This window comes from Calcarisporiella thermophila (assembly GCF_041956535.1).
Source record: "Calcarisporiella thermophila strain CBS 279.70 unplaced genomic scaffold VTP21scaffold_8, whole genome shotgun sequence".
NCBI classification, from domain to species: domain Eukaryota; kingdom Fungi; phylum Calcarisporiellomycota; class Calcarisporiellomycetes; order Calcarisporiellales; family Calcarisporiellaceae; genus Calcarisporiella; species Calcarisporiella thermophila.
The window spans coordinates 287,332-312,742 of record NW_027192198.1 but is presented as its reverse complement, the minus strand read 5'-3'; the positions used below and the strand labels follow the sequence as shown (position 1 = coordinate 312,742).

Genomic DNA, 25,411 nt, shown 5'->3' with positions numbered 1-25,411 from the left:
GTTTATCCTTGGGAACATCTATTTTGAGTCATTTTTCTGATTTCCTATCTTTATTTAAATCCATCCATTTTGTCTTGTTGTTCCTCACCAATCTCTTATTTTTCTCTTTTAAGGTGAGGATACACTGGTTATATTATTCTATTAGTATTATTATTAAAACCAATCTCTTATTTTTCTCTTTTAAGCCCGTACATCTCTCCACAAGTCTCCAACCGCCCGTAACATTTATATTTTCATACCGCTGATTTTTCAATCAAAATTTTAATAGCAGTCACAAAGGAAAATGCCTTCTTTGGTCGGTGTAGGGTTTGTGTAGTGGACTATCCCTGGGATGCCGATGAGAACGGCGTGGGTTCGAATCCCACTTCCCCCACCAGCACTTACTTTTAGTTTGTGGCTGCTGTCCACTCGATCAGAAATTGAGTCTTCACTATCGAAAAGATCGCTCCTACGATAAGTACAAAGATTACATCGGTTTCACGTACATGCTATTCACGACAACTACGATACATGCATATTGGTTGCATGCCTATCGATCAAGGACCTATATCTCGTTATGTTAAGTCCATTGACATTAACTTCATGTAATATATGGAAATTAAATAAAAAGTTTCCATTGATTGATAAAAAAAAATGCCTTCTTTGGTCGCTCTCGGTCGGCTTATTGGTTTGGGACCCCGGGGCCGTATCACTAGGCTGCGGGTTCGATTCCCGTAGGCGACACCCGTCTATGAGAGTTTACCGAGTTTTTCTCAGGACTAAACCGCTATTTTGCACTCGAGTTTTTTTTTTTTTGTTAGGAGAATATTTATTAAGAAGTATCCTTTTTCGTGCTTAATATGGAAGTTGATAGATATCAAGGTATCAGAACACAATAAACACATGTAATAAAATGGTAGAGATTGTGCCTAACTTTCCTATATTTCAAGGATATTTTGCACTTGATTTTTTTTTTTTAACAAAGGATCTTTATTGAAAAGTGTCCTATCCTGTTAAAAAGGTAGGGTAGCTTCTACGTCAAAATCACCCAGGTAATGCTCCTGGCCTACCTTGCAGAATTTGGAGAATAGAAGGAAAAAGAAAGAAAGGAAGAAAAGGATTTAAGTGTAAGAGGAAGAGAGAAAAGGTGATGAGGAAAGAGCTAGGAAAGTATGGAAACAGCAATTAGCTTAATAAAGAAGGGGATAGGAATAACTGTAAGAGGGAGGGATAAAAAATTGTGTGCAATGGTATTAAGATAGGCTGCTTATGTACATGAAATAACGAAAAGAAGTGAAGGATTGAAAAAGTAAAGGAAGAGGAAAGGAGGAAAAAGGAAAAAAAAAAGAAAAAGTAGGGATAAGAACGATAGAGGAGATGGTGTTAATATACAACAGTGAAGGGTTGGGTGCAGTTCTCAAGCCGGAGTTGGGACTGGGATTTGATCTTCAGAGGTGTCCTGGATGAAAATCACAGAATCATCTATGATGTTCACCCAGTTTCCCCTTGACCATTTATCGATGAAGTCTCATTCCCGTTCCTGTTTCATTGCCATCCACCACTTGGACTTTATTCCTCGCTGTAGTTCGAGGTCAAATTGTTTGATTATGGCTACCGGATTGGGTTGGGCATCGTCCAGCACTAATTCAAGTCTCGAACGGTATATTATCCACAGGGCTATGTCGTGGCTCAGAGCAACCACTTCGTTGACTTATTTGTTTGTCTTGTCCAAACAGTCTGCCTTCTCTCGTGGATTCGTGTGGCGGTATTCCAATTATTCGGCAGTTTGTTTCATCAACTCTTTGCCAGAGTTGCCCGATAGCTGGGCAGTCTAGAAAAGCATGGGCAATTGTTTCAGGTATCCCTAGGGAACACCTTTTGCAAGTGTTAGGATCTCCAGTCCATTTGCTAGTGATGATTCTGGTAACTATTTTGTGCTTCATAAGACTCCAGCGAAGGGTTCTGTGCTTGGGTTCTGACGGACGACTTTTCCACCTGGCCCATGCCTTCGTCCATCTGTCAACGTCATTGGAAACGTCTTTCCATTCCTCGGTGATTATGGTTGGCGCATCCTGCTTGTATAGTCTCCCAGCTTTGGTGGTGTAAGCGGTGGTCTCAATCCCTGCAATAGAACATTTTGTTAAAGGAAAATTGTGTTTGTTACCAACAAGGGGGATTCGCTGTGTGAGAGTCTCGGCGAGTCGTTCGTCTAGGTGGAGCAGCTTTCTCCTCCATAGTAGGTGAAGAACGAGATAATGTTCTCTGAATTCCCTCGGGTATCTGTCAGGGTTCCTTGCGATTAGGGCGTGCACCTCGGGTTCGATCATCGGTTGGTAGATATTGTCTCTGTGCGGTTTGAAGAAATCTTCCAATTTCGCTAGCCCGAATTTTTCTGCCTTCCCTTTCACTGGTGCTCCTTCTATAGTAAAATAAGAATTGTTACTAATGGGGAGGGGGAGTACTTCATCTAGGGTGAATCTGTATCCTTTGGTTAAATCCAGTTTTCCACCTAAACTCTGCCACACTCTTACGAGGTGTGGCCACAAACCGTCCTTCCTCATCAGCTTGTGCTGGGTGTAACGGGTGGCTGATATTTTGCACTTGATTTTTCCTCTAAGGACGCGGGAACTTGCGTCGTGTGGTTTATTTAATATATATTACAAATGTGAGAGGTGCTTTCGGACAGGCTTATTGAGTACTAGAAGAACATGGGATATAGTTTAAAGAGTTCCGTGCTTGGAAATGTCGGATTAAGTGTTCTTGGCTTCCTCGAAATCGAATGCTACTTCTTGGCTATCATCGAGCCGGATTAGCGAGCTTTTTCCCCATTTTTGCTTGAACCCTTCTTCGTCTTTTTTCCTCTGTGCCTGTATCCATTGTTCTTTGATTGCTATGATAAGATCTGATAAAAAGATACATTTGAATGCGATGTCCTTGTGTTCTTGGTTGTCCATTACAATTGCAATCCTGGTCTTATGTATACTCCACACCATGATGTCGTGTAACAACATGGAAACTTGTCGATCTTTGCCCTGTGTCTCCTCGTGGAATCCGAAGAGTTTCTCGTATTTATGCATGCTTGTCCAGGGCTTATCGAGGATCTTTTGATAGAGCCTGTTAAACCACCTCCACAGATCTCCAATTCTCGCACATACAAAAAAGGCATGTTCTATCGTCTCTATCTCTTCTCGTCGACATCTCTTGCAGTTGGGGCTTGAGTGGTCGAAGTGTTGGGTAATTCTTGCTGTTATCAACTTAGGTTGAAGGAGATGCCATCGAAGGATCTTTTGCTTTGGTTCGCTTGGGCGTCTTGGCCAGCTCTTCCAGGCTCTTCTCCACGCTGCTTCATCCGAGGTAATGTGCGCCCATTCTCTTGTTACCACAACTGGATCTGGTGATATCTGGTATAGTCTGCCGAACTTAATAGAGTAGAGCTTGATATTGACACCAGCTATTTTCAGGTTATGGGTGGGGAATATTCTCGAGTCTGTGAAGGCCGGCATCCTATAGGAGAGCGCTTCCCGAAGATTTGGGGCCAGGGTCAGCTGACCCAGTCGCCACATTGTATTGAGCTTGATATAATGTTTGTAAAACCCTTCCTGGTGTTTGACGTGGATAATCCTCACCACGTAGTCCAGTAGATCAGGATCGTAGAATGGCCTATATCTATTGTTATTCTGATGGTATATGAAGAAGTTGCCCAGGACCGAGAGCCCATGTTGTTCTCCACGAGATTGCATTGGTTGTCCTCTCTCGAGGAAGTATTTGTTCCTATTAATCGGTAGGGTCAAGACTTCCATTGGCGTAATTCTTCTATTGATATCAAGCGATATTTTGCACTTGAGCGCTTATGTGACTGCTAAACTGATATTTCAAAATAAATAGTCAGTTTTCCTTTTAGTTTTCGGCAGAGGGTTCTATAGTGTAATTGGTTAGCACCCAGGACTCTGAATCCTGTAATCTGAGTTCGAGTCTCAGTAGAACCAGTGCTTATATTTTATGATTTTTACTTTTGCATCCAGTGGGTTGAATATCAGACAAATTTACATGAAAGTGAAAATATCTTCTTTCTTTAGTAAGCACTAAACCCGGAAGCAATAAAAATCCGGCAATTATTAAATATTACATATTTTAAATTCTATGCAATTGCATATCTTGAAAGTGTCGTGTCATACTATTACTAAGGAAGTAGAACGCGGGTAATCTAAAATTCCAAATGGCATTTTTGATACGGAATAAACTAGCTAAAGAGGCGTCCTTACGCCCCATCTCCATACAGCATCAGCCAAATGGAAGGTCAATAATAGGTTTCATAGGTTCTAAAGCCGGCCAGCAACTTTGTGTTATTGCCTGCTTTCGGTCAATTCATTTCGGTATATAGTGAGATGGTGTCAATGAAACTAAATATGAACTTGCATGAACTGAAATTAAGAAAATTGAGAATAGAGACCTCTGCAAAAGAAAATAATAGTAGGACTAGACGACTCTCCTCACTTGGGGAGCATGGGTTGATGGCTTTTACAGATAATCCACAGATTTGTACAAATACTCTCCTTATTTGAATATGCACTGCTTCCGTGTCACAGAAGGCTGTGGGATAAATCGCTTACAAAGAGCGATTGTAATTGCGTTTGCGATTTATGTTTGGATTTCTGCATTCGTTAACAATGGCGCAATCACGAAGGATTTTCCCTTTGCTTAATATAGCTTCGCCCTGAAGCAAGGCGAACTATGCAAAATAGACTCGACGATCATTGGTGCTAGATCTGCCATAAAGTTGGGGACAGGTGCTAGGAGAGCTGAGGCCGAAGTGATCAGCTCATATTTTCTTCCCACCTTAATCTCTGAAAAACTGACAAAGCTTCGGCTTGACTCGAGTGCCTTAGAGAGAGTGGAATACCCATTATATGGGGAAATGAGGTCATTTGTATTATTCAATTCAAATGTTATTTTTATACAACCCTATGAAAAATCACGGCTACTACAGAAATGGATCGAAATTCCCCGATCATGGGAAAGTTTCTTCAATTTGGCCAAAGAAACAAAGAATATTCGCAAATGGGAAATAATGGCCCAAGGCTTCTCTGGCCGAGATTTCACCCAATTTTTATTCTTCTGCAAAGTTGTTGGGAATGACCCGGGCTGGGTTACCCGGAAATTGACAAAGGGCGTTTTAAAGGTTCTGCGGCTCTTTCCGGGCCAAATCACTTGGCTAAACAATCGTCTTTGCCACAAAGAAAAATGGATGCAACGACAATCCACCAGGGACGATTGCCGCCCTTGTTCTTATTTCCCCTCATCTCGCATCCCGCTTCATTCTTTCCTAGAACGGCTCTTTCGAGGAATTGCGGTGATGACAAAGTGCAGTACAGTTTCCATTTTAATGCCAAGCCGCCCTCCCATGAAAGCTTTTGCCCAACTTCCGAGTCATTGAAGATACAGACTTTCAGAAGTTAAAAAAAGGCGGCCTGGTGATTGGCTGGGAGGCCCAAACGCAAACAATGGGCCAAGGCTTAATAGATTATGAATAATGACGACAAATCGAGAGAGAACACAATAGAACAAAAGCCGCCCAATCGCATTATACTGCGGCCAAAATCGTAATGCGTCATGGACGAATAAGGGAAAAAGAACGTGTCCTCCATCCGAAATTCGCAGAAATTTGAACATATATAACGGGATTCCTCCCACTATGGCTTTTCTATATAAGCCTTCTTTGTGAAATCTTTGCATATTTTTATCAGCCTTGTGCTCTTCAGCTTAAAAAGCACTCATCCGAGCATCTCTGAATCTTGGTTTGTCTCACCCTTTCCCTCTTCACTTCTTCTTACCTCTTCCGGCTCTTGACGCCAACACAAAATTCTTACAGCCATGGACACTAACTGGTGCATTGTTTGCGAAAAAAAACTGCCCATTGCCGCCACTAATTCTGACGACGCGCTACTGCTCTACTGCTCTGCGGAATGTGCCCATCAGGATGCCCAGAATACTTTCCCAACTTCCTATTCTCTCCACTCCTCTTCCTCGCTAAGTACCTCGCTAAGTTTCTCACCCCCCACTTGCGCGTCTTCATACAGCTCGCCAAGTTTAAGTCCGCTGAAGCGGCCTGTTCAGCGACTAGCCTCGCCACCTTTCTTTTCGCTTGATCCCGCTGTAGCATATAATCCACATTTTAGACATGGCGGAGCAAATGGGCTTGATAGGTAAAAATCCTACCAGACTAAGGAGGGCAGTTTCTTTTGATCCTTAGTGATCGTTGCATTCCGTACCAAACTACCCAAGTCTTCTTATTCCCTTCTTTTGTCCTCTTTAGTATATCATAAAGCATGTTTGTATATATAAAAGCTTTTGAGGATTGTTTTTTTTTTGTATTCTCTCCTTATCCTGTTTATTTCCTCTTTTGATCATGTACCTTTTTCTCGCAAAACATTAAAAAAATGTAAAAAACTTCTTCATTTTACACGTTTTAACTTTCCTTTCTTCCTCTTTTTTTCCTCTGTAAATAGTACAATAAAAGTAATCCTTTTCATTTTTTAAATATTTCCTTTCAGCCAATATGGGCCCAACAATGCTCGATCGAGGATATGAGCCGCAAAGTACTTCTATATTTTCTTTGAATGGCCTACTAGACCCAATTACAGCAAACGATCAAATGGTTTTATATAGACAAAGTCAACTTGACTCCTCAACACCTAATCTTCACTAAAAACGTGCTCACAATGGCGAGACCTGTCAAGAATTTTGACATTCATAGAAGATCTAAAAATTTCCATTAATCATGCATGGTCCTCAAAAATAATTTATACCTCCAAATTTGGAATATCTGATTCAGCCAATTGACGGGTTAAATATTATTCAGGGAATGATCATTGCCGCTTGACCGCTTGCATATAGAGACGATACCAACGCGAGATAGCAACTTAATTCAGTCCTACAAAACACTGAGAAGCATGTAAAAGACTGGATGGTAAATGCTTGCAATTCCTAAATTTTCATGATTTTTCTATAATCTGTTAACTCTCATCCATAAAGAAAAAGATGAAATAGAATGACAAATGGTCGGATAGCTATCATCCTCTACAGCCAGTTCAGTCATTAAAAAAATGTGAATAGAGCACACATATATCTTTGATAAAGATGAAAAATATTTTTGGTTCTCCATATTTTCATTTCTCCTTATTTTGATTATTTTTTTCTCTATTTCGTAAACCCCCATCGCAATAGAAAGATTGTGAAGGGGGATTAGGATCGCGAAGCTTCTCCATCCTTTCCTTTCTCAACATCAGCATCAGCCGAATTCCTTTCCCCACAAAGATAAAATCGATACCATTTTTCCGAGCCACATATTGTTAAAAGCTCTTAATCGAACCACATACTGGCTAAACACTTACCAGTATTATCTACATAAATCCGAAAAATATATACAAGAAATAAGGATAAACTTATAAAAGAAATAAAGGAGCTGATATTATTTCCGGACTAGATTCATTGGTATTCTAATTGTGATGTAATTTATTCATCTTCTTTTTGTGCCAAGCTCTTAAGGGGTAAAAAAAAAATAGGGTTGGCAAAGAAAGCGAGCTTGGATGTGGTTGAACAGTATATTCAAGCTTTGGGTGAATTTTATGAGGCTCTGCATTTCAGGATAGAGTATATTATGAATATGAAGCTAAACAGGAAATTGCTTAGCAATATTAAGAATGCTAGGTGACACGTAAGGGTGGATCCAGCAATCTTTGTGAGGGCCTGAGCATTGACATAGGTGCTTTAGAAACAGAAAAAACAATAAGTAAAGGGGAAAAAGGCTTCCACTTGGGTTTTTCTGGGTTTCCGGTATACATGAAATGAGGCAGACTGAACACCAAACCCCCTTCTTTAAGAATTTCGGGCTCCGAAAATCCTAAATTTCTCCGGTTTCCTCAGGTAAAAGGGAAAAAAAGTAAAACATTTCCATTGCTCATTTCAACTCTAATCATTCGAGTTACTAACGAAATGTTAGAGAGTCAACACAAATGAGTTCCACTGCAAAGCACCTCAATACTATATCCATGATATTGCTTGTGTTGCTGTCGCTTGCTCTTCTAACAGCGGCACAGACGAACCAAGCACTTGCTCCTCGCCGTTTCCACACCGCTACTCTTTATAACTCCGTGGTCTTTATCGTTGGAGGCACTACAGACGCGCAAGACCATCTTGCCACAAGTGTACAGATATTTGATCCCGCTCGTCCTCAGTTAACTCGGCAAATTCCAGCAGACTCGCTCGCTCTCGCCGGACACAGCGCTCTACCTCTTGATGCCGATGGACATATAATGTTTCTGTTTGGTATGGGCTCGCTTCTTGGAATCCCGATGGTATTTAGCGCAGAAAATGGAACCGTCGCGGATTTAACGACACGCGCCGCTGAAACCGGTGGAGGTTCGACAGGGGCTTCAAATGGCCCAGTCGCAAGGATGGGGCAGAGTGCAGTTTTGGCTGATGACTCTGCTTATGTGCTTGGGGGGATGGCGGCGCTGACTGCTTCCGCGCCCATTGCCCCGATGCGTCGAGAATCTAGCAGTGTCAACGCCAATGTCAATTATAATATTGACAATATCAATCTTGCTTTTCCGATGGGGGGACAACAAGTGCTCGGCGATGTGTGGCGGCTTGATCTGAAGTCCATGGTATGGCAGCCTCTTATTCCTCTTCCCTCACCTTTGGTCGGACACAATACAGTACCAGCAGGAAGATTCCTTGTTACTTGCTTTGGGGCAGATGCTAAAAATATCGATACAAATGCCTGCACCATCTTCGATAGAAGCCAGCTTAATTATGCTAAGCCGAGTTATCTTAATGGGGCGAAGCCACCTGCAAGAGCATGGGCAGGGATGGCTCTCAGTGCCGATGGCCAAACAGCGTATGTATTTGGAGGAAAGAGTACCAAGAAGAAGCGCCTTGTTTACTACAATGATGTGTGGGCTCTTGATCTTTCCAAAGCCCCTCTGCTCACTTGGACGCCAATCGAGCCAGATGCAGCGGATCCGGCCTTGGTACCTTCACAGCGTGCAGCACACACAGTGACGCGCATCGGAGACCAGGTTTTGATGATTTGGGGAGGAGAAGCAGTGTCGGGGGAATTGGCGGATGCGAAGCCGTATTTCCTGGACGTGGCTTCAAGGGCGTGGCTCGGAGAGGAACAAATAAAGGCCGGATTAGTCGGAGCTAGTGATGGTCAAAAAAAGGAGCTTAACGAGCAGTCTCAGCGCACGGCTTCTGCCATGTCTGTTTCCCGCCCGGTGGAAAAGAAGGGCACTGGATCGCGGATTCCGGTAATTGTGGGAGTTACCGTGGGTGTGGTGCTGGTTGTCCTAGGAGGAGGCCTATGGGTTTACTTGAAGCGCAGCGGAAGACTATCGATTCTAGGAAGGATGCGACGGCGCAGCGATCAGCTTCCTTTCGCCAAACACACCCGATACTCTCAAGATATGAAAGAAGAGCCTGCGGAATTCCATTCCATACCACTGGTAACACCAGCCTCGCCACCAACTGTACCACCACCAATTCTACATCCGCAGATGCAACCCAAACCAGTAGTCGCCTCAGAGACAGACAGGGGCCTCTCTTCATCGGAGCCGCAAAGGGTGGAGCCAACCCAAACCCATCAGATTGAGGAGGCCGTTCCTGTGCAAGGAGAAAGTTCTATTTCGCCCCTCCAAAGTACATGTTGCTCTCCATACACAATGGACGAAACTCCTTCCGAGGAGAGCAGCATGGCCACACAGTCGCCGGGAGGGGCCGCTCTACCGACGGCCAATCTTGGTTCCAAACATCGCAGCACAATGCACACCTTCTCGGTCAATTTACCGCCCTCCGTTGCTGTATTCCAGACTCTCCATGCTCAACCTGCTCAGATAATTGAGATTCAACCCAAGTCGCAACGTCGCTCTAGCTCAAGCTTCTCCTCCTCCCAGGTATCCAATGTAATCCCAACCTCTGCCGCTTCAGCAGCCACCGCTCCACATACACTCGTGTCCGACACCTTATCCCCGACTCACTCAGTCTTTCCCTCTCGTCAGTCTACAGATTCATCCGCCACCAATGTAGGCCATTGGTCAGTCAACTCTTTACAGTGGTGTAGTTTTGAACCACGCGGCCCTGCCGATACAAAGCTGATTGTGCGTAATGGATTGGAAAGTCAAGAAATCCGCCAGAGCTTTGAAACTCCACGGCAGAACCACGACGGAGAAATCGAGGAGAGCCAACAAATCGAGCATCGGGATACGGGCTCTTCCAGCCAAAATACTACCGCATTATCATTGCCAGCTTCTCCTCCGGCAGTTGCAGTTAACATTCCTCGCTGGAGTTGGAAAGCCTTTGATTTCGAGGATCGAAGGACATCTTAATTAATATATATTTAGCATATTCTCATCTTCACTTAGCCATATTATTCATATTATTCATACTTTTCATCGCTCTCTTGCAGTTTACATAAGACCCATTTCTTTTTTTCTTCCCATGGCGTTCCATCTCGCATCAATTTGCGTTATTTTTTTTTTTGCATACCGCTGTAAAATATAGAATCCTATGCATTTTTCATATTCAAAAGGGTTAAAAGTTAATAAATATTAAATAGTTAAAAAGTAAGAGCAATTAATAAATTTTGATCATATTGCATCACTGGGCTTGGATGTGATTCGCGGGATCAAGAACACGTTGGGAAAGTGATCAAGGTCAAGGAGAGGGTGAGAGGGGGATATTGAGGATGAGGAAGTTAGTAATTGAGGGGAGGCGTTCTAGTATTTAGCCTGTTTCTCTAGGTTACCAGGAGGTTGAGGAAGAACAGGGGGCCACCCAAACAACCCCAAAACTAAAATACAATGCACACAGATTGACGCATCGCATTTAGTTTTTGTGCAACTTTAAGTGATAAGATAAAAAACCTCCTATTTTCTATCTTGGAGAAATACAAATAAAAAAAACCAAAATTCACAAGCTATAGAATTATGGCCACCACCATTGAGCACAACTCGGCGCGACGCGGTTCCTTCGGCCAGTCTCGGCCCAAAGAGTTGAAGCCATTTAACACTGCTGAGATCAAAATCTTGCTTTTGGAGAATGTGAACCAAACCGCTGTAGATATGTTGAAGAAAGCGGGGTACCAGGTAGGAAGCTGACCAGTTATCTATCGCGGAATATAATCTTTAATGACGGACTTGCTATCTATTAGGTCGAACATCATCTGAAAGCTTTACCAGAAGATGTCCTCATCGAAAAGATCCAAGATGTACATGCTATAGGCATTCGCAGCAAAACCAAGTTATCCAAAGCAGTGCTACAGGCTGCAAAGAAATTGCTGGTTATCGGATGTTTCTGCATTGGTACAAATCAAGTTGATCTTGAGACGGCAGCGCGGCAAGGGGTAAATTGCTTTAATGGATGACTAAGACGAACTTTATAGAGCATCAGCTTATTTCGCTTATTTCTCAATTGTAGATTGCCGTGTTCAATTCTCCCTTCAGTAATTCACGCTCGGTTGCCGAATTGGTTATTGGTGAAATTATCACGCTTTCGCGCCAGCTTGGCGATCGCAACATAGAAATGCACCAAGGATTCTGGAATAAGGTCTCTAAAAATTGCTACGAAATCCGCGGTAAGACGCTGGGTATCGTCGGCTATGGCCACATTGGCTCTCAGCTTTCAGTTCTTGCGGAATCGATGGGGATGACGGTCTATTTTTATGATATCATGCAGCTAATGCCTCTTGGGATGGCGCGCCAGGTACCAACCCTCAAGGATCTACTGGGGGCTTCTGATTTTGTCACGCTGCACGTACCCGAGACCGAGGAGACAAAAAATATGATCGGTGCGACCGAGCTGGCTCAAATGAAGGAGGGCTCGTACTTGATCAACGCATCGCGCGGGACGGTGGTACAGATCCCTGCGCTTGTGGAAGCTCTTCAGTCAGGAAGGCTGGCGGGCGCGGCGCTTGATGTCTACCCGAAGGAGCCCTCTGCAAATGGCCCACATTTTAGTGACTATCCAGAGCTCTTGCGTTGTCCTAACCTTATTCTTACGCCTCACATCGGCGGGTCCACAGAGGAGGCTCAGAGTATGATTGGGGTTGAGGTGGGAACTGCACTCTGCAAATTTATCAACTATGGCACAACCCTTGGCGCAGTCAACTATCCTGAAGTTGATCTACGTGCAATTCCTGTCGAGGAGAAGAACTCGATCCGTGTGCTGAATACTCATCACAACGTTCCCGGTGTACTTCGTCAGATCAACGAAATCTTGTCGGCACACAATGTTGATAAGCAATTTTCCGACAGCAAAGGAAGTATTGCCTATCTTATGGCGGATATTAATAATGTGAGCGACAAGGAAATTCAGGATATCTACGAAAGAATATCCAAAGTGCCTGCCAATATTCTTACGCGGGTGTTGTATTAAGCACTTAACTCGGCTTCGTTTTCTTATTGGTGTTTTTTATTCCCCTTCCCCCCCTCGGGTTTTTAGCTTCTTTTTTATTTTCCTCTTTCATGTTTTATATTTACTTGTATGAGGAGGGAGGGGGACCATTAGCAAAAGACAATTTGAGCGAATACGAAAGTCAATGTTTGTTTGTTCCTCTTACTTTTCCTATAAGAAATGGAGTTCTGACTGCACAAATCCACCATTCTGGGTATTTCCATCTACCTCTCAAGTACCTGGTAAAATATGGGCATACTATTTCCGCATCCACGGGATTGACGGATTTTGTTTCTCGATCCCAACCCTTTTATTTCTCTGGCAACTCCAATGGGATCAATTCCATCACAGCTAATTATCCCGCATCATTAATGCGGAAAGATACACTTCCGCGAAATAGTACTGCAGCAGTGCTCTTGAGTATGGAACAATACAATTTTAAGAAGATTTATTGTCTTTTTTCTTGTACAGAACAAAGGGTTGAACCTTGTTTGAGTTTGGCTGTTATATCTTTTTTCCCAAGAAATTACCGAGGATGATTTCAGACATTGGTACTCCTCTTGTTAAGATCTTGGATCCAAACAAACGGATTTTATTTGACGATGCGCTGAGTGGGTTAATATTTTGCTTCGGAAACCCAGTCACAAAGCTAAAAAAAGGGTTTGTCGACCCCACAAACGAAACGCCTGTGACAATATCCATCCCAGCCCGAAATATATATAGAGTGCGAGCTATTCTTTGCCCTCCTTCCTCCTCCCCTTTCTATTTGGTTTCTTTTCTTTTCTTTCTAAGCATAAGATGCGCGTCTCGCGACTCCAACTCGGAATGTATACGCGCGAAGGACGCGCCTCGACATTCAGTGTCTTCTTCCCCATAATTAGGCACTTGACGCCACCCTCCTCTGGCCACCAATCGTCCTCTATGCCCATATACTTTCGCCAGAGGGATCTTGCGGCACTCTTTCCAGCCGCGACCTACAACACAGTATTACTTGACAGGAGAGGTGGAGACCGCTATGTACCTGGGTACGATTTACGCGGAGACGCTAAACTAGAAAAGTTGGCTGGTTTAAGCCGTGAGGAATACGTGAACGGTTCAGTAGAAGAAGTTTTGTCGGAAATGAATGAACTACAAAAGCTGGAGCGTGCAGAGACGGAGATGGAAATCGAGTTTGTTCGAACTCTTGAGGAAGGACTAGGAGAGAGGAGTCAGTGGATGACCCCCCCCGTCGTGGAGAGGAGAGGGAAGGTAGCCATCGAGGACATGTTAGATAACGATGACGAGTAAGTATTAGGTGGTCGCATTCAAATTTCCCGTATACTATTTGCTCACATTTTATCTTCCTCCTCTCTCTAGGTCTGTCTGCGTTAAGATGGAATCTCTCTCACCACCCCATACCCATTCCACTTGCTTCAAGCGCGAATCACCTTTGCCACCGATCAATTATACGGCCGGAATCAAGCACCTCCTTAATAGCACACCCTGCCCCTATTCCAAACGCCCACGTACGTCCGTTCACCCTAGCACAATCCGTTCTCAGACTCATCCGTATGTCCACCCTAATACACATATGATGCAACGCGTAAAAGATGCTATGGCTCTTAAACGGCAGCAGCAAGCTATTATTAATGCACGTCGCCAGCAACAGTTTAGCCAGGAAAAGCGGTTGCCGCAAAGGCACCCACAGGGACTTTGGTGGCAAAGGAAGGGGGAAAGTTGTGATGTATTCGGTATGGAGAAGGATCAATTCATGGCGCCTCTTGAAGCTTGGTGTGACGTTTCTGTCCAGAGCCACAAGAGCCTGCTGAAGGAACTGGAAGAGTTAAAAGAAAGAGTAGCTAAACTTGAGAAGCAAGTTGAGGGAAAGAGTGAGGGTGAGCGATGTTTTTCTTGCTAGTGGACTGATGTCCAGAGCCTCTGTTGTTGTTCGTTTGATTTTTCTATCGCTGGTCGCTATTATTTATTTGATTTCACTCTATACCACTTCAATTTTATTTGTAAATGATTTTCTCCTATTTTTTCCTCCCCTTTCTTTCAGCATCTTATGGTTGATCCATAATTTTATGTGCACCCATGCAGCACAATGAAAATGAGAGGACGGGGGAATAAAGTAAATAAAGATGTACATTGCCTTGCCGGGAATTTAATGTGTGACTTTTATCGGAGCTCGGCCAATAAAATCCTGGGCAGTTGCAATTTCAACTTTTATATGGTTCAGAATTTTGCTTGATTTTTTTGCACTTCATTAGTGGATAAGATTAAAATAGAAAACAGAAAAATTAAAGAGAATCAGCCTCAAGCAATCAGCGATTTTACATGCTCAAGAGTGCGACTATTGACGGTTTGTGCAGTTTGGTGGTAACTATTCACGAGGGTATGCAGAAACACAGATGTCAAGCCTATCGGCAACAGATTGGGTTGATTGATGGACTGTTTTTGACACCATTCTGACTTGTATTAGGCATAAATTTCCCCGAGAATCCTCGCACACAACTCATCGTTCGAACTCGTCTCTCACAACCGCTCGAATTAGATCCCACCCAGTTTCTTTGTACGTCCTCGTTGCTCACCACCCCGCCTGTGCCGTGCGTGCCTCGCCCTAGTTGGGCAGCGACTCACGTGTATGACGTAGAGGCCAGCAGTCTATGTGTTTTGCGGGCACGAGATGCTGCGCTTGACATTGAGTGCTGGGAATGGCGGAATGAAATCGACAATAGAGGGCATGAGAAGAAGTTGGGAGGGCTTAAAATTGCATTGCGGGACGTAAAAGAGAGAAAGATAGTGCTGTGGAGACCTCTAGGGAACGAGCGCGACGCCAGTGAGGGTGGTGAGGAAAGATTTGGACCTGAATTGCGATTGGAAGTATGGTATGGTGGGATTGAGCATGGTGGGGAGAGACGAGCGCGGATCCCATCGACGAGTATGATGATAGAGCCGATGGAAGATTTTATCGTCTCGCTGAATATTCTCTCCGTATCTAATCTCACCCTTTTGATACCGCAACGTAAAGGGTTGCCTCCACTGAGAGATGACGGGCTCTATTTCAGGTTCTCGCTTTTGGGTCATGAAGTGGAGTCGCCAGTTTTGAAATTCATGTCCCCTCATTTGACGAGAGAAACAATTTATTTCCCAGTGAGCAGCACCTTTTCTCAGTTGGGAGAAAAATTAGGGCCTGTGCAAGTGAGGCTCTATTATCGTGGAGAGGAGGTGGCCTATGTGGAGATCCCACTGAAAGGCATCGAGAAGGGAGCACGAGAGGGCACGTATCCACTCTATCGCGCCGCAACGAGGCAGATCGCCGTGTCCCCGTTTGCAGAAACAGCAACAATAAGTTGGCAGGTCAACTTGACTCATGCTGAGCCGAAGACCCCGCCTCCAAATTCTAAGAGCCCCTCCCCTCGGAAAAATCCTCTCATCCCTCACATCTCCCCAAATGATCCCCTCTACTCACGATTGGGATCCCTGAGTGTACAACGACCGCGACCCCTCTCGTTCCACTCTTTGCCGGCCCTCCTGACCCAATCTCCTAAATCTCCCTTAAAATCAGCCACTGCAGGTGCGAACCATTCCTTTCCTAATATCAAGGCGGGATCAGCGGTTGGAGAGACAGATACTAAAGGAGAAGCCAGTTTTTTTGCTCGGAGAAAATGTCAATCTAAAAACACCCAAACACCTCTACTTTTGTCGCGGCCATCCCCCTCAAAGATGACTCGGCAGCTGGAGGATTGGAAACACAGTGGCAGCAAAGCACGTTCCCCTAGGAATCGAGAGGGATCAAAGTCCTTGCAGGATGAACTAATCGGAGCCTCGGGTGCAGCCGCGTACCATGCCTCGTGGCGAAGCAATGCGGGAGAAGTTGAGGAAGAGGAAAAACTCAACCCGCTGCTTCTTGACTATTATCAGCGAGGGATTACCGAGGCTTTTCGTCTGATGCAGGAGATGAAAGACATTGGGTATTTGGCGGCAGTACGAGAAAGAAGTTACAGCAAATCTCCCCAACTTTGGGGCGGTGGCGAGAAAAGGGAACAAGTCGAAGAGAGGTTGGGATAATATTCTTGGTGGATCATGGGTGCACCAAAGATTTTGTGGGAGGATCACAGTAATACCTTGATATGTTATTGTGTTTTGTATACATTAATTTTGTTAATCATCAATTTGGTAAACATGTATATTATTAATCCATTCTCAAGCTGTTTTCTTTTCGTTTCCCTTCTTATACTCTTCCAATAATGTCCTATTGTACAGTATGTTCCTTTTTTTTATGTTTGATACTGTAGATAGTGATACCTTTCCTTTCTCTTCTCTAACTTATTAAATATTCGGCTTTAGGCCATCCTGCGAAAGATGAAGTAAATTCTTTATTTTTTTTTTTATTTTAATGTTTTAAGACGGAACGAAAAGGAATGCAAAAAAAGCAGAGGCCAAAAAAAAAAGGGTTAACTCTTTACAAAGTAATGGCAAGCAAAAAAATGAGTTCAGAAAAGCAAAATGAAATAGCAACAAGAGTAAATTATAATAAGCTAATCTTTTTTTTTCTGCACCGTTAATGATACAAGGACATGCTAACATAACGCTCAATGGGGGGACGCTCCTTTTTCTTCTCTTTTGATTTCCCCTTCCCCTTCCCCTTATCTTTTTCCTTTTCTTTCCCTTTTCCCTTCTCCTTCTCCTTTTCCTTTTCTGAGCCTTCTGGCTTCACGCTAGTTGGGCTCTTAGGTTGAGAAGACTTGTCACTCGATACGCTAGTAGCGTTGATTTGGGTTCCAGAGGTGGATGAAGCAGAGGATGCTATTGGATCTTCAAAAGTGGCCGGGATGGGCGGCGGTCGCAACTCAATGCTCTCAATCTCGCTCCTCAGCTCAATCACCAGTGCCTTTTGAGTTAATAGAGTAAGCCATAGTTACCCATTTAAATATTCTTAAGATCAACCCAAAAACTCAATATTTCATAAAATACTCACCTCCAATTCTTCGTTCCTCGACCGTAGCTCGTTTAAACTCGTTTGCAATGTCTGAACTTCTCGCTGTCTTCGCTCGCTCTCTGTACGCAACATTTGTCGCAGTCCCCCTGTGGAGCTTGGCGGTTCCGTTGGATCTTGGCGAGATTCTAACCGCGCTTTTAGGTCGTCTACTTCGAGTGCGAGTTGGCTTATAATTTTGTGGTGTTAATGTCGATTCATCGAATGGCCACTTTCAATAATGTTGTGGGTCTTACCTTGCTTTCTGCTGGCTCCGCTTCGATTCATCCTCTAAAGAACTCACTAATATCTCCAGAGATCGACACCTCTCTACCATAGCCTCGAGCATTTTCGCCTGCTGTTCCATTTGCTTTGTATCCTCCTGCCATAGCGCTAACTCCTTCGTCAACTGTTCGATCCTGTATTCACATTCACTCACTCGTTCAATTTTGGGTTCCCAGAGTTTAAGTTTACTCTCCAATGTAAAAGCGCGTGCTCTCTCATCGTCGAGCTCTTTTGCCTGTGCGGCAAGGGCTGCATTTGCCTTGGCCAACTCCTCCTTCAAAATCTCCTTTTCATGTTTAATAGTTTGGCACGTGCCACGTAAGTTGCGCAGTTTGTTGTGCAGTTCATCTTGGTATTGTCTTCTGCGGTTGAGAAGGGAGGTTTGACTCTCGCGATATTTGGCGTACTGATACTCGACACTTTCGAGTTTGCGACGCAGATGTTTGCATACACTCATCTAATATCAGAAACAATGTTACTATGTCTCCAAAAGGGACGCGAGTCGATATGCTTGCATACCAGGTTTTCTATTTGCGCTTCTCCGCGCATATCCGAGAGATGTTCTCGGTGCAGCCGGCCGATATGCTGTAAGTGCTGCTGCTTTAAAAAGAGTTCGAAATTGAGTTCATTACGTAGTAGCAATATTTCGCGCTGTAATGATGCAATGGTGGTGCGTGGATCAGTGGAAGGATCAAGGTTAAAAAGGGGATCTCCTTGAGTGTTGTACTTGTTGGTAGCGTTAGGCTCGATGTGTGATTCCTAATTGAGACGGTCAAACGAATAAAATTAGTCGGGATCAGCTGAGAAACCATCCTTGAAAACTCTGGTTACCCATGGGTCCTTATCAACCAAGAGTTCTGTTCCACTTTTAAGTGATTGATATAGGTCGAGTATTTGCATAATTTGCTGCTTCTTAACCGGCTCCAGCTTGGCCTTCTGGCTCTCCGGCATATCTATGTCTTTGGACACTTCCTTTTCGAATTTAACTGGTATATTTTGTGGCTCCTCCTTAATGCTACTTTCTTTTTTCTCTTTACTTCCCTCTAAAAGCTGTTCATTGCCCGTCGGTTTCTCGGAGGATATATTAGGAGCAGCAAAATCATCGACTTTCTTTTCTCGTTTATCGAGATTAGCTTGCTGGTGAAATGCGACGCGTGAAGCCACGTTGGTGAGGTCAAAGCCAACACATTGCGCGACAATATCCGCAGGCTCCATTCCGCGCCAGCGCGAATCGTCGGTCAACTCGGATATCGGGTCTTGGAGGATTAGACTTGGGTGCATAATATGACGATCAAGAAGAGCCTATGATATCAAGACTCAGAGGCCTGCAATCTGCAGTGGCAAAATGCATAGACTCACCAGTGACCTTGAGTGCAGCCCCTTGATATCGATATCTTCCGTTGGTACAAATCCTGCTTTTTCCAAATATTCGTGTGGAGCTCTGAGGAAGGCTAAAAAATTGCAAGGGTAAAGCCCATATAAGACCGTGAAAAACGGAGCTGCCCTTGGATTTGAAAAGGGAACAGTGAGATTGGAGATGGAGTCTACGCGGTCCCAGCCTGGTATAGGAGGTTTTTTGCGTGCTGATGAAGTCTCGGGAGAGATCTCTCGGATATCGCTGGTAGTGCCGGTGGCGAATAAAGTGGGGTCGGAATAATCGGCTTCTTCGGCATCGCGCACACCCTGATGGTAATCCCAGCAGAGCACACGAGCAAAAATAAAGAAGAGCTGTGGGAGGTAGGGCGGAAGAGAGGTGCAAATTTGAGGCGTTAGCATTACAAGCGAGGATAAATTGATGGCGGTGAGCGTAGTAGAGTTGTCTAACTGTTCGTTTGAAACAAAGAGAAAGAGAGAAAAGATTAATATTGTTGCTTGGTAGTACAAGGTAGAGAGCACAAACCTGAAGGGATTTTAAGAGGGATTCGAACAAAGGTGTTTCCAAAATATCATGAAGGTGGAGTCGCTATAGATAATGTCAAATGTTAGAACTCAAGAATCGACGAATATTCAACTAGGGTTACCTGGGTTCTAATGAACTGACTCAACAAGTTGATCACCAACAAACGGAACCGACTTTGAAGAAAATAGGTGTTAAGCAGCGTGAAAAACTCCTATATTGGGGTATGTGGCAATTAGATCTTAAGGGGCGGGTGCTCATATCTCCAATCTTACCTTTGGTTTGGCAGATCCATAAGCATGTAGTAAAGCCTCTAAATCCTGGCTCCATACTTCAGGTTCTGTACTTGTTATTGCTTCAAAATTCAAATCCTGACGCTCTTCATACTGAGACCTTTCAGAATTATCTCCATTCTCTCCATCATCCCTTTGTGAATTCTCAGGTGGAGGTTGAGGAGATAGCTCTGCATGAGCTGAGGGTTTAACCTGGAGCCGTAAACGTTGCTTCAGATACAGCTCAATCAGTTCTACGCGGAATCGTTTAGCATTCTCTTTTTCCTCCTCATTATAGTCGAATGTCAGAACATCCAACAGCAAATTGTGGCACATCTGACGCAATGTTTTAGGAAATGTAGGGGAGTAGAGAGAAGATGATAATGCGAGATCTAGCCAATCATCCAGCAATCGTATTGGACGGAGGTACGGGAGGAGATGCTTCAGAGCAAGAAGAAAGAAGAGGAGACTGTTCTGCAGCGATGCATTAGATCCAGCGGAGTTTAGTTGAAAAAGAGATGAAAGATCGTTAGGAAACAATTCGTGAAATTGTGTGACTAATTCGTGTGAAAGCCGATCACGTTGTTCAGGCAGGTCGACATCCTTATGCTCCTCGACAAATGCATCAATCGCGTCTAGAGCCTCGGATTCAGTGGCTTGATGCCGAATAACCTTTAATATTAGACGCGGGATTTCTTTAGGGAGCATCGTTTAAGAATAACTTGGATATCCGAGCTTATATTTTGACAGTGCGAGCTCGGAAATCACGCAGGCGTTCATGCAAATGGTGGGGGCGATTATGAGAACTTTACAAATGGACTATTGAAGGCTAACAAATGTGACATTGTGACTGCAAAATATACAAGCCACAAAATTCTATTGACTGTCCCAAATGACTCTGATTCCTAATTCCTCCGATCAAAAATATTTAATATAAAAACCAGAAAAAAAATTTTTCAGAAGGGTAGCATCTCCTCTTCCGTATATTTTTCATCAAAAGTCTCCAAACACTAGATATGGCTGGTGACGCTGCTGCTGGTGCCAAACTTTTCAAGACTCGTTGTGCTCAGTGCCACACAGTAGAATCCGGTGGCGCTCATAAAGTCGGTCCTAATCTCCACGGCATTTTCGGTCGCCAATCGGGAACTGCTCAAGGATATTCCTATACCGATGCCAATAAGAATGCTGCCATCAAGTGGAGCGAGGAAACATTGATGGAATATCTTATTAATCCCAAAAAATACATTCCCGGTACCAAAATGGGTAAGAAGCGAGCTTTAACCTTTTGAACTTTTGATAGTAAATAGATTACGCTAAATGCTCTCTTTTGCTTGCAGCCTTTGCCGGATTCAAGAAGGAGAAGGATCGTGCCGATGTTGTCGCATATCTTAAAGAGGTGTGTATAATTTTATTGATCCAATCAAAAGACCTGATGAACTCATTTGACACTTCTCTTTAGGCCACTCAATAAGTATGCGTCTTCGTTCCAAGTTATAGGGTACACAAAAATAGAACTGATGTAATATAATATAGAATATTCTACAATAAAATCACCTTTATAATCACTTTACCGAATGGCAATGTTTGTATTCAGGAAATACTTGTAAAGCAGCAACCTTGAGTTTTGTCGAAGGCTCTACATATGATAATTAGAGATGGGTTTCTTTCGTAGAGGGAGTGTTGTAACCAATTAAATTCCTTCTACCAATCACCTCCCCGATAATGAAGAATCCAGAAACTTCCACTGAATACAAGGCAGTCTTGGTTACATCCTGGATGCTTAATTTCTTAAGATAGTTGAAATTCAGAGCTTTTGACATAGCCTCTTTTGCTTGAGCCCATTGTGCAGAGGAAGGGAATGCCATTCCCTCGCGCACATAAACTTCCTTAGCTAGTTCTTTGACAACCATGGCATTATAGACAATGGGGTTTTTCATTGCTTCAAATGGGCATGAGAATATTTAGACTCGGGATCGTAACGGAACAATTAGTGTTTTTGCAATTTACCAAAGATTTTGGAGAGTAGCCCCTGACTTGCTTTAGACGCTTTAGACACAGTGTCCGCCAGTTTGGAAGAATTCATTGTACTATCATATCGATGTCCATATATGAAGTTATTTCGAGAGGCTCTTAGAAGATTGGCGGACATTTTATTTCTTCTAAGTTATTTCTGCGATAACATCTTTTTTAATATGAGAAAGAAATAGGAAGATGCGTGGCTTAGTTTTCATTATATTCATCCACTTTGCTTCTGATAATAAAAGAGATAGGCCACTATTTTACTAGATCTGACCCGATACCATATAGGATGCGTTTCTATCACAAACGAAGTCCATTTAACTGATAGAGTTCATATCTTCCCTCTTCTGCCTTGTTGCGCTTTGCACTAACCTTTAGGGCCATCAGTAATATATAGCCCAAATTTCGAAACCCGCTAGTTTTACATAGGTGGCTTGTTATTAAAGGGCCAAGTGTAAGAGGGAATAAGAGGATAAGAGGATAAGAGGATAAGATCTTGTCAAAATTTGAACACAGCTACTTTTCTTTCCACTTTATAAGATTTTTTTTTGGTTATTTCTGGTGTATTATTCTCTTATTTATATCACCATCGTTGCGGGGACTTCTTTGTAATGCAGTTGGCCGTATATCTTTAAGAAATGGAGAGTAGAGATCTCACATTAACAGAAGCATCAGAAGCCAACAGGGTGGAAAACGATCTGTCCGATTCACTTCGTGATACCCTAAATTTGGCAGAGAATGAGGCCAAACATACCGAACACAAAGATGAAGCGCGTAAGGAGATGATGGAAGCAGGTCCTAAGTTTTCATTACTCCGTCAGCAGGAGAAATCTACCGCATCGGATCCTCTATCAAACCAGAACGCGGCAATGCTGCAGCTAAGCACCGATACGATAAGAAATGAGGAGACAGCGCAAGAGAAAGATACACGTCGGGCGAAGAGATTCTCGTATGATCCAGCACTGGAAAGTATAATATTGCAGTTTGACCCATTGGCAACCTCGGATGGAAATGGGCAAAATGGTGGTAAATAATTCTATTAATTTTCCATTCTTGTGAATTAATTATCAGAATTCTAATATTAATGTCCAATTCTCTCATCCATCATTACAGTAGAGGTCAAATCTGTGATGGAAAATGTTAAAATGCCGAACTCCGGTACCGATTCATCAACCAACGAATCCTTGTCTAATACGCTTATACCAGTAGAGGAATTTGAACCAGTTGAACAAGAGAGTGAACTTCCGCAGCCTAGCAAGTCTCCAACCCCTGACCCAATTACGTCTGCTTCCATTCGCTATAACAGTGATTCTCCAGTTCCAAAATCCTTTGACTTCAATGCGTTCCTAGAACAGTTGCGACATCGCAGTGCTACACCGTTGACGCGATATTTTAAACGGTACACAATTCTATATTTTTTTTCTGCTTTTCAGCTCGGCAGAATGCTGTGTATCACTTTGAAATATGCTCACTCCTTTTGCCTTACTGACGGATAGATTCTTGAGAGAATTTGAGAGAAAACCATGGACTGTCAATGAGCAAATACAGATCATTCGCGAGTTTCTAGATGTAGCTTCGTTGAACTAAACATGATATCAGAAGGCAAACTATTTAATAATTTTCCATTCATGTTTATAGTTTATGTCAGGGAAAATTACCGAGTGCGAACTATGGCGCAACGCCGATGAGCAGGAGATTGAAAATGCCAACGAGGGCATGGAAAAGTTGGTGATGAACCGGCTCTACCACCGGTATGTTAAAGCATCCTTCACTATAGTTGTGGAATGAGATAATGACGCCTCTTTATACCAAAGGACCTTCTGTCCCCAAACTACGGATGATAAGGAGCGCGATGAGGTTCTTAGCCAGAAAATTGCCATCTTTCGCTGGATCAATGAAACGCATCTCGATATTCCCATTACGCCTCACAACGAATCCTTCCTCAACTTTGCTGTGGCTGAGCTTCTCAAAATTAACCACTTTAAAGCACCTCGTGACAAACTTATTTGTATATTGAATTGTTGTAAAGTTATCTTTGGTGAGTATCCCAAATTTCTGGCTCTCCTGACTATCCCATGTGATGATTCATTTGTAACGCCGATGCTGGATTCTAGGTTTGATCAAACACGTGGAGGGCGATGCTGGAGCCGACAAGTTTCTTCCTATTCTCATCTATGTTGTGCTAAAAGCCAATCCGCCGCAGCTGATTTCGAACGTGCAGTTTATCTCTAGGTTCAGGAACCCTGAACAGTTGCAATCGGAAGCAGGTTATTACCTCACCAACCTTGTAAGTTGATATTCCCCTGAAATCGTCAAACTGCTGAAATTGATAGAGCATCTTCATTAGATGGGAGCAATATCCTTTATTGAAAATATGGACGCCAGTTCTCTCTCCATCTCACCGGAGGAGTTTGATCGGTAAATTTCTCAGATATTAGTAACACCTACGATTTGCTATGGTGAGACCGTTGCTAACTTTACCGTTTCGTACGACTACAGAAATATTGAGGAGACGGTCAAAGAATTGGAAAAGGAACGGCCGCAGCCCGAAAATAATGGTGGAAAGCTCAACTATGAGGATGCGATCCACCCACATGCACGCCGCTCCACATTGGACCGTGGGCCCTTAATCAACCCCGCCAAGGCGGCTGCTTTCCTCGAGCGTGGGCTAAACAATGCACAAAAAACCATCCAGAAGCCGTTTAATCTCGTTGGGAAAATTTTCTCAGATATCGGCTCTGAAGGCGAAACAAATTCGGAGGGATCTGGAGGTAGCGGGACTATAACACCACATAGGAGGGGAAGCGATCGGTCTTCCCATCGGCAAGCTATATCTGCCCCTGCAACTCCCGCACCACACCCCGCCGGCACTTTCTCAGCCATCTCGAATGCCCAGCAAGCCATTTCCTCGGCCACTGCAGATCACCATTATCCTGCGGAGCTCTATTATTCGCGGCACGCAGAAGATAATGCAATGAGTGAGGCCTATAGACCCTATCCTTCTCATGTGTATGGGCCGCCTACTTCTCATTCCAGACAAGAGCATCCCGCGCAAATGGGATGGCGACAACCCGATTTTCAGCAGGGATACAACACATACAACCCTGGAGGGGCATTGTATCATAGACCTCACCCGACCCCACCTCACCGTCCACCAACCCAACCCCCCCACACCACGACCCATATTCGGACTCCCATGTTGCCAGTGGTTCAGCAGGAACAGGCTCTACGCACACTTGAGGCCATGTTTCCGAATGTAGATGCCGAGGTGTGCGAGGCCGTCCTCCACTCCAATCACGGTAATCTGGCGCGAACAATCGACCAGCTGCTGGAAATCTCCGACCCAGATGCCATCGGAGCCGCCGGTGGCTTTTCACCAGCGCAATCTCCACCTCTAGCCACCGCACAGCCCCGACCCCCTTCGGATCGCGAATATCATGCCTCTGTGTATGGGTACGATACATAGGATCTTATTTTCCTTTTTCTCGCTTTAATTTCTTCTAGACCTCTGTTATTATTTTATATGAAATAATACGCTTTTGTTTTGTTTGT

The 25,411-nt window shown here is 43.8% G+C and overlaps 10 protein-coding genes and 1 non-coding gene across 11 annotated transcripts; 8 read left to right on the top strand and 3 right to left on the bottom strand.

The window, feature by feature from the left end:
* Positions 1 to 2,729: 2,729 nt before the first annotated feature.
* On the bottom strand, positions 2,730 to 3,779 carry VTP21DRAFT_10961 (uncharacterized protein; the record flags this gene model as incomplete). Its single annotated transcript, XM_069390354.1, has 1 exon — positions 2,730 to 3,779. The coding sequence occupies one exon, from the start codon at positions 3,777 to 3,779 to the stop codon at positions 2,730 to 2,732; it is 1,050 nt and encodes a 349-aa protein (XP_069252511.1).
* Positions 3,780 to 3,892: 113 nt separating this feature from the next.
* Positions 3,893 to 3,965, top strand: VTP21DRAFT_t116. The gene has a single exon. It is a non-coding gene; the product is annotated as a tRNA-Gln (tRNA).
* Positions 3,966 to 5,850: 1,885 nt separating this feature from the next.
* VTP21DRAFT_10960 (uncharacterized protein) lies at positions 5,851 to 6,186 on the top strand (the record flags this gene model as incomplete). The annotated part of the gene is made up of 1 exon (XM_069390353.1): positions 5,851 to 6,186. The coding sequence occupies one exon, from the start codon at positions 5,851 to 5,853 to the stop codon at positions 6,184 to 6,186; it is 336 nt and encodes a 111-aa protein (XP_069252510.1).
* A 1,805-nt stretch (positions 6,187 to 7,991) lies between these two features.
* On the top strand, positions 7,992 to 10,364 carry VTP21DRAFT_10959 (uncharacterized protein; the record flags this gene model as incomplete). The annotated part of the gene is made up of 1 exon (XM_069390351.1): positions 7,992 to 10,364. One exon carries the CDS (start codon positions 7,992 to 7,994, stop codon positions 10,362 to 10,364), a length of 2,373 nt encoding a protein of 790 aa, XP_069252509.1.
* Positions 10,365 to 10,964: 600 nt separating this feature from the next.
* Positions 10,965 to 12,411, top strand: VTP21DRAFT_10958 (uncharacterized protein; the record flags this gene model as incomplete). Its single annotated transcript, XM_069390350.1, has 3 exons — positions 10,965 to 11,123; positions 11,189 to 11,380; positions 11,455 to 12,411. The coding sequence occupies 3 exons, from the start codon at positions 10,965 to 10,967 to the stop codon at positions 12,409 to 12,411; spliced, it is 1,308 nt and encodes a 435-aa protein (XP_069252508.1).
* An 816-nt stretch (positions 12,412 to 13,227) lies between these two features.
* VTP21DRAFT_10957 (uncharacterized protein) lies at positions 13,228 to 14,326 on the top strand (the record flags this gene model as incomplete). The annotated part of the gene is made up of 2 exons (XM_069390349.1): positions 13,228 to 13,712; positions 13,786 to 14,326. 2 exons carry the CDS (start codon positions 13,228 to 13,230, stop codon positions 14,324 to 14,326), a joined length of 1,026 nt encoding a protein of 341 aa, XP_069252507.1.
* A 419-nt stretch (positions 14,327 to 14,745) lies between these two features.
* VTP21DRAFT_10956 (uncharacterized protein) lies at positions 14,746 to 16,479 on the top strand (the record flags this gene model as incomplete). The annotated part of the gene is made up of 2 exons (XM_069390348.1): positions 14,746 to 14,803; positions 14,891 to 16,479. 2 exons carry the CDS (start codon positions 14,746 to 14,748, stop codon positions 16,477 to 16,479), a joined length of 1,647 nt encoding a protein of 548 aa, XP_069252506.1.
* A 493-nt stretch (positions 16,480 to 16,972) lies between these two features.
* On the bottom strand, positions 16,973 to 20,548 carry VTP21DRAFT_10955 (uncharacterized protein; the record flags this gene model as incomplete). The annotated part of the gene is made up of 9 exons (XM_069390347.1): positions 16,973 to 17,302; positions 17,390 to 17,576; positions 17,644 to 18,128; positions 18,191 to 18,430; positions 18,503 to 18,973; positions 19,031 to 19,495; positions 19,572 to 19,634; positions 19,693 to 19,782; positions 19,844 to 20,548. The coding sequence occupies 9 exons, from the start codon at positions 20,546 to 20,548 to the stop codon at positions 16,973 to 16,975; spliced, it is 3,036 nt and encodes a 1,011-aa protein (XP_069252505.1).
* Positions 20,549 to 20,856: 308 nt separating this feature from the next.
* Positions 20,857 to 21,311, top strand: VTP21DRAFT_10954 (uncharacterized protein; the record flags this gene model as incomplete). Its single annotated transcript, XM_069390346.1, has 3 exons — positions 20,857 to 21,103; positions 21,178 to 21,236; positions 21,300 to 21,311. The coding sequence occupies 3 exons, from the start codon at positions 20,857 to 20,859 to the stop codon at positions 21,309 to 21,311; spliced, it is 318 nt and encodes a 105-aa protein (XP_069252504.1).
* A 91-nt stretch (positions 21,312 to 21,402) lies between these two features.
* VTP21DRAFT_10953 (uncharacterized protein) lies at positions 21,403 to 21,989 on the bottom strand (the record flags this gene model as incomplete). The annotated part of the gene is made up of 3 exons (XM_069390345.1): positions 21,403 to 21,476; positions 21,546 to 21,779; positions 21,848 to 21,989. 3 exons carry the CDS (start codon positions 21,987 to 21,989, stop codon positions 21,403 to 21,405), a joined length of 450 nt encoding a protein of 149 aa, XP_069252503.1.
* A 508-nt stretch (positions 21,990 to 22,497) lies between these two features.
* Positions 22,498 to 25,325, top strand: VTP21DRAFT_10952 (uncharacterized protein; the record flags this gene model as incomplete). Its single annotated transcript, XM_069390344.1, has 8 exons — positions 22,498 to 22,885; positions 22,973 to 23,258; positions 23,356 to 23,428; positions 23,498 to 23,610; positions 23,674 to 23,897; positions 23,974 to 24,146; positions 24,207 to 24,277; positions 24,359 to 25,325. The coding sequence occupies 8 exons, from the start codon at positions 22,498 to 22,500 to the stop codon at positions 25,323 to 25,325; spliced, it is 2,295 nt and encodes a 764-aa protein (XP_069252502.1).
* Between the last annotated feature and the right edge of the window lie 86 nt (positions 25,326 to 25,411).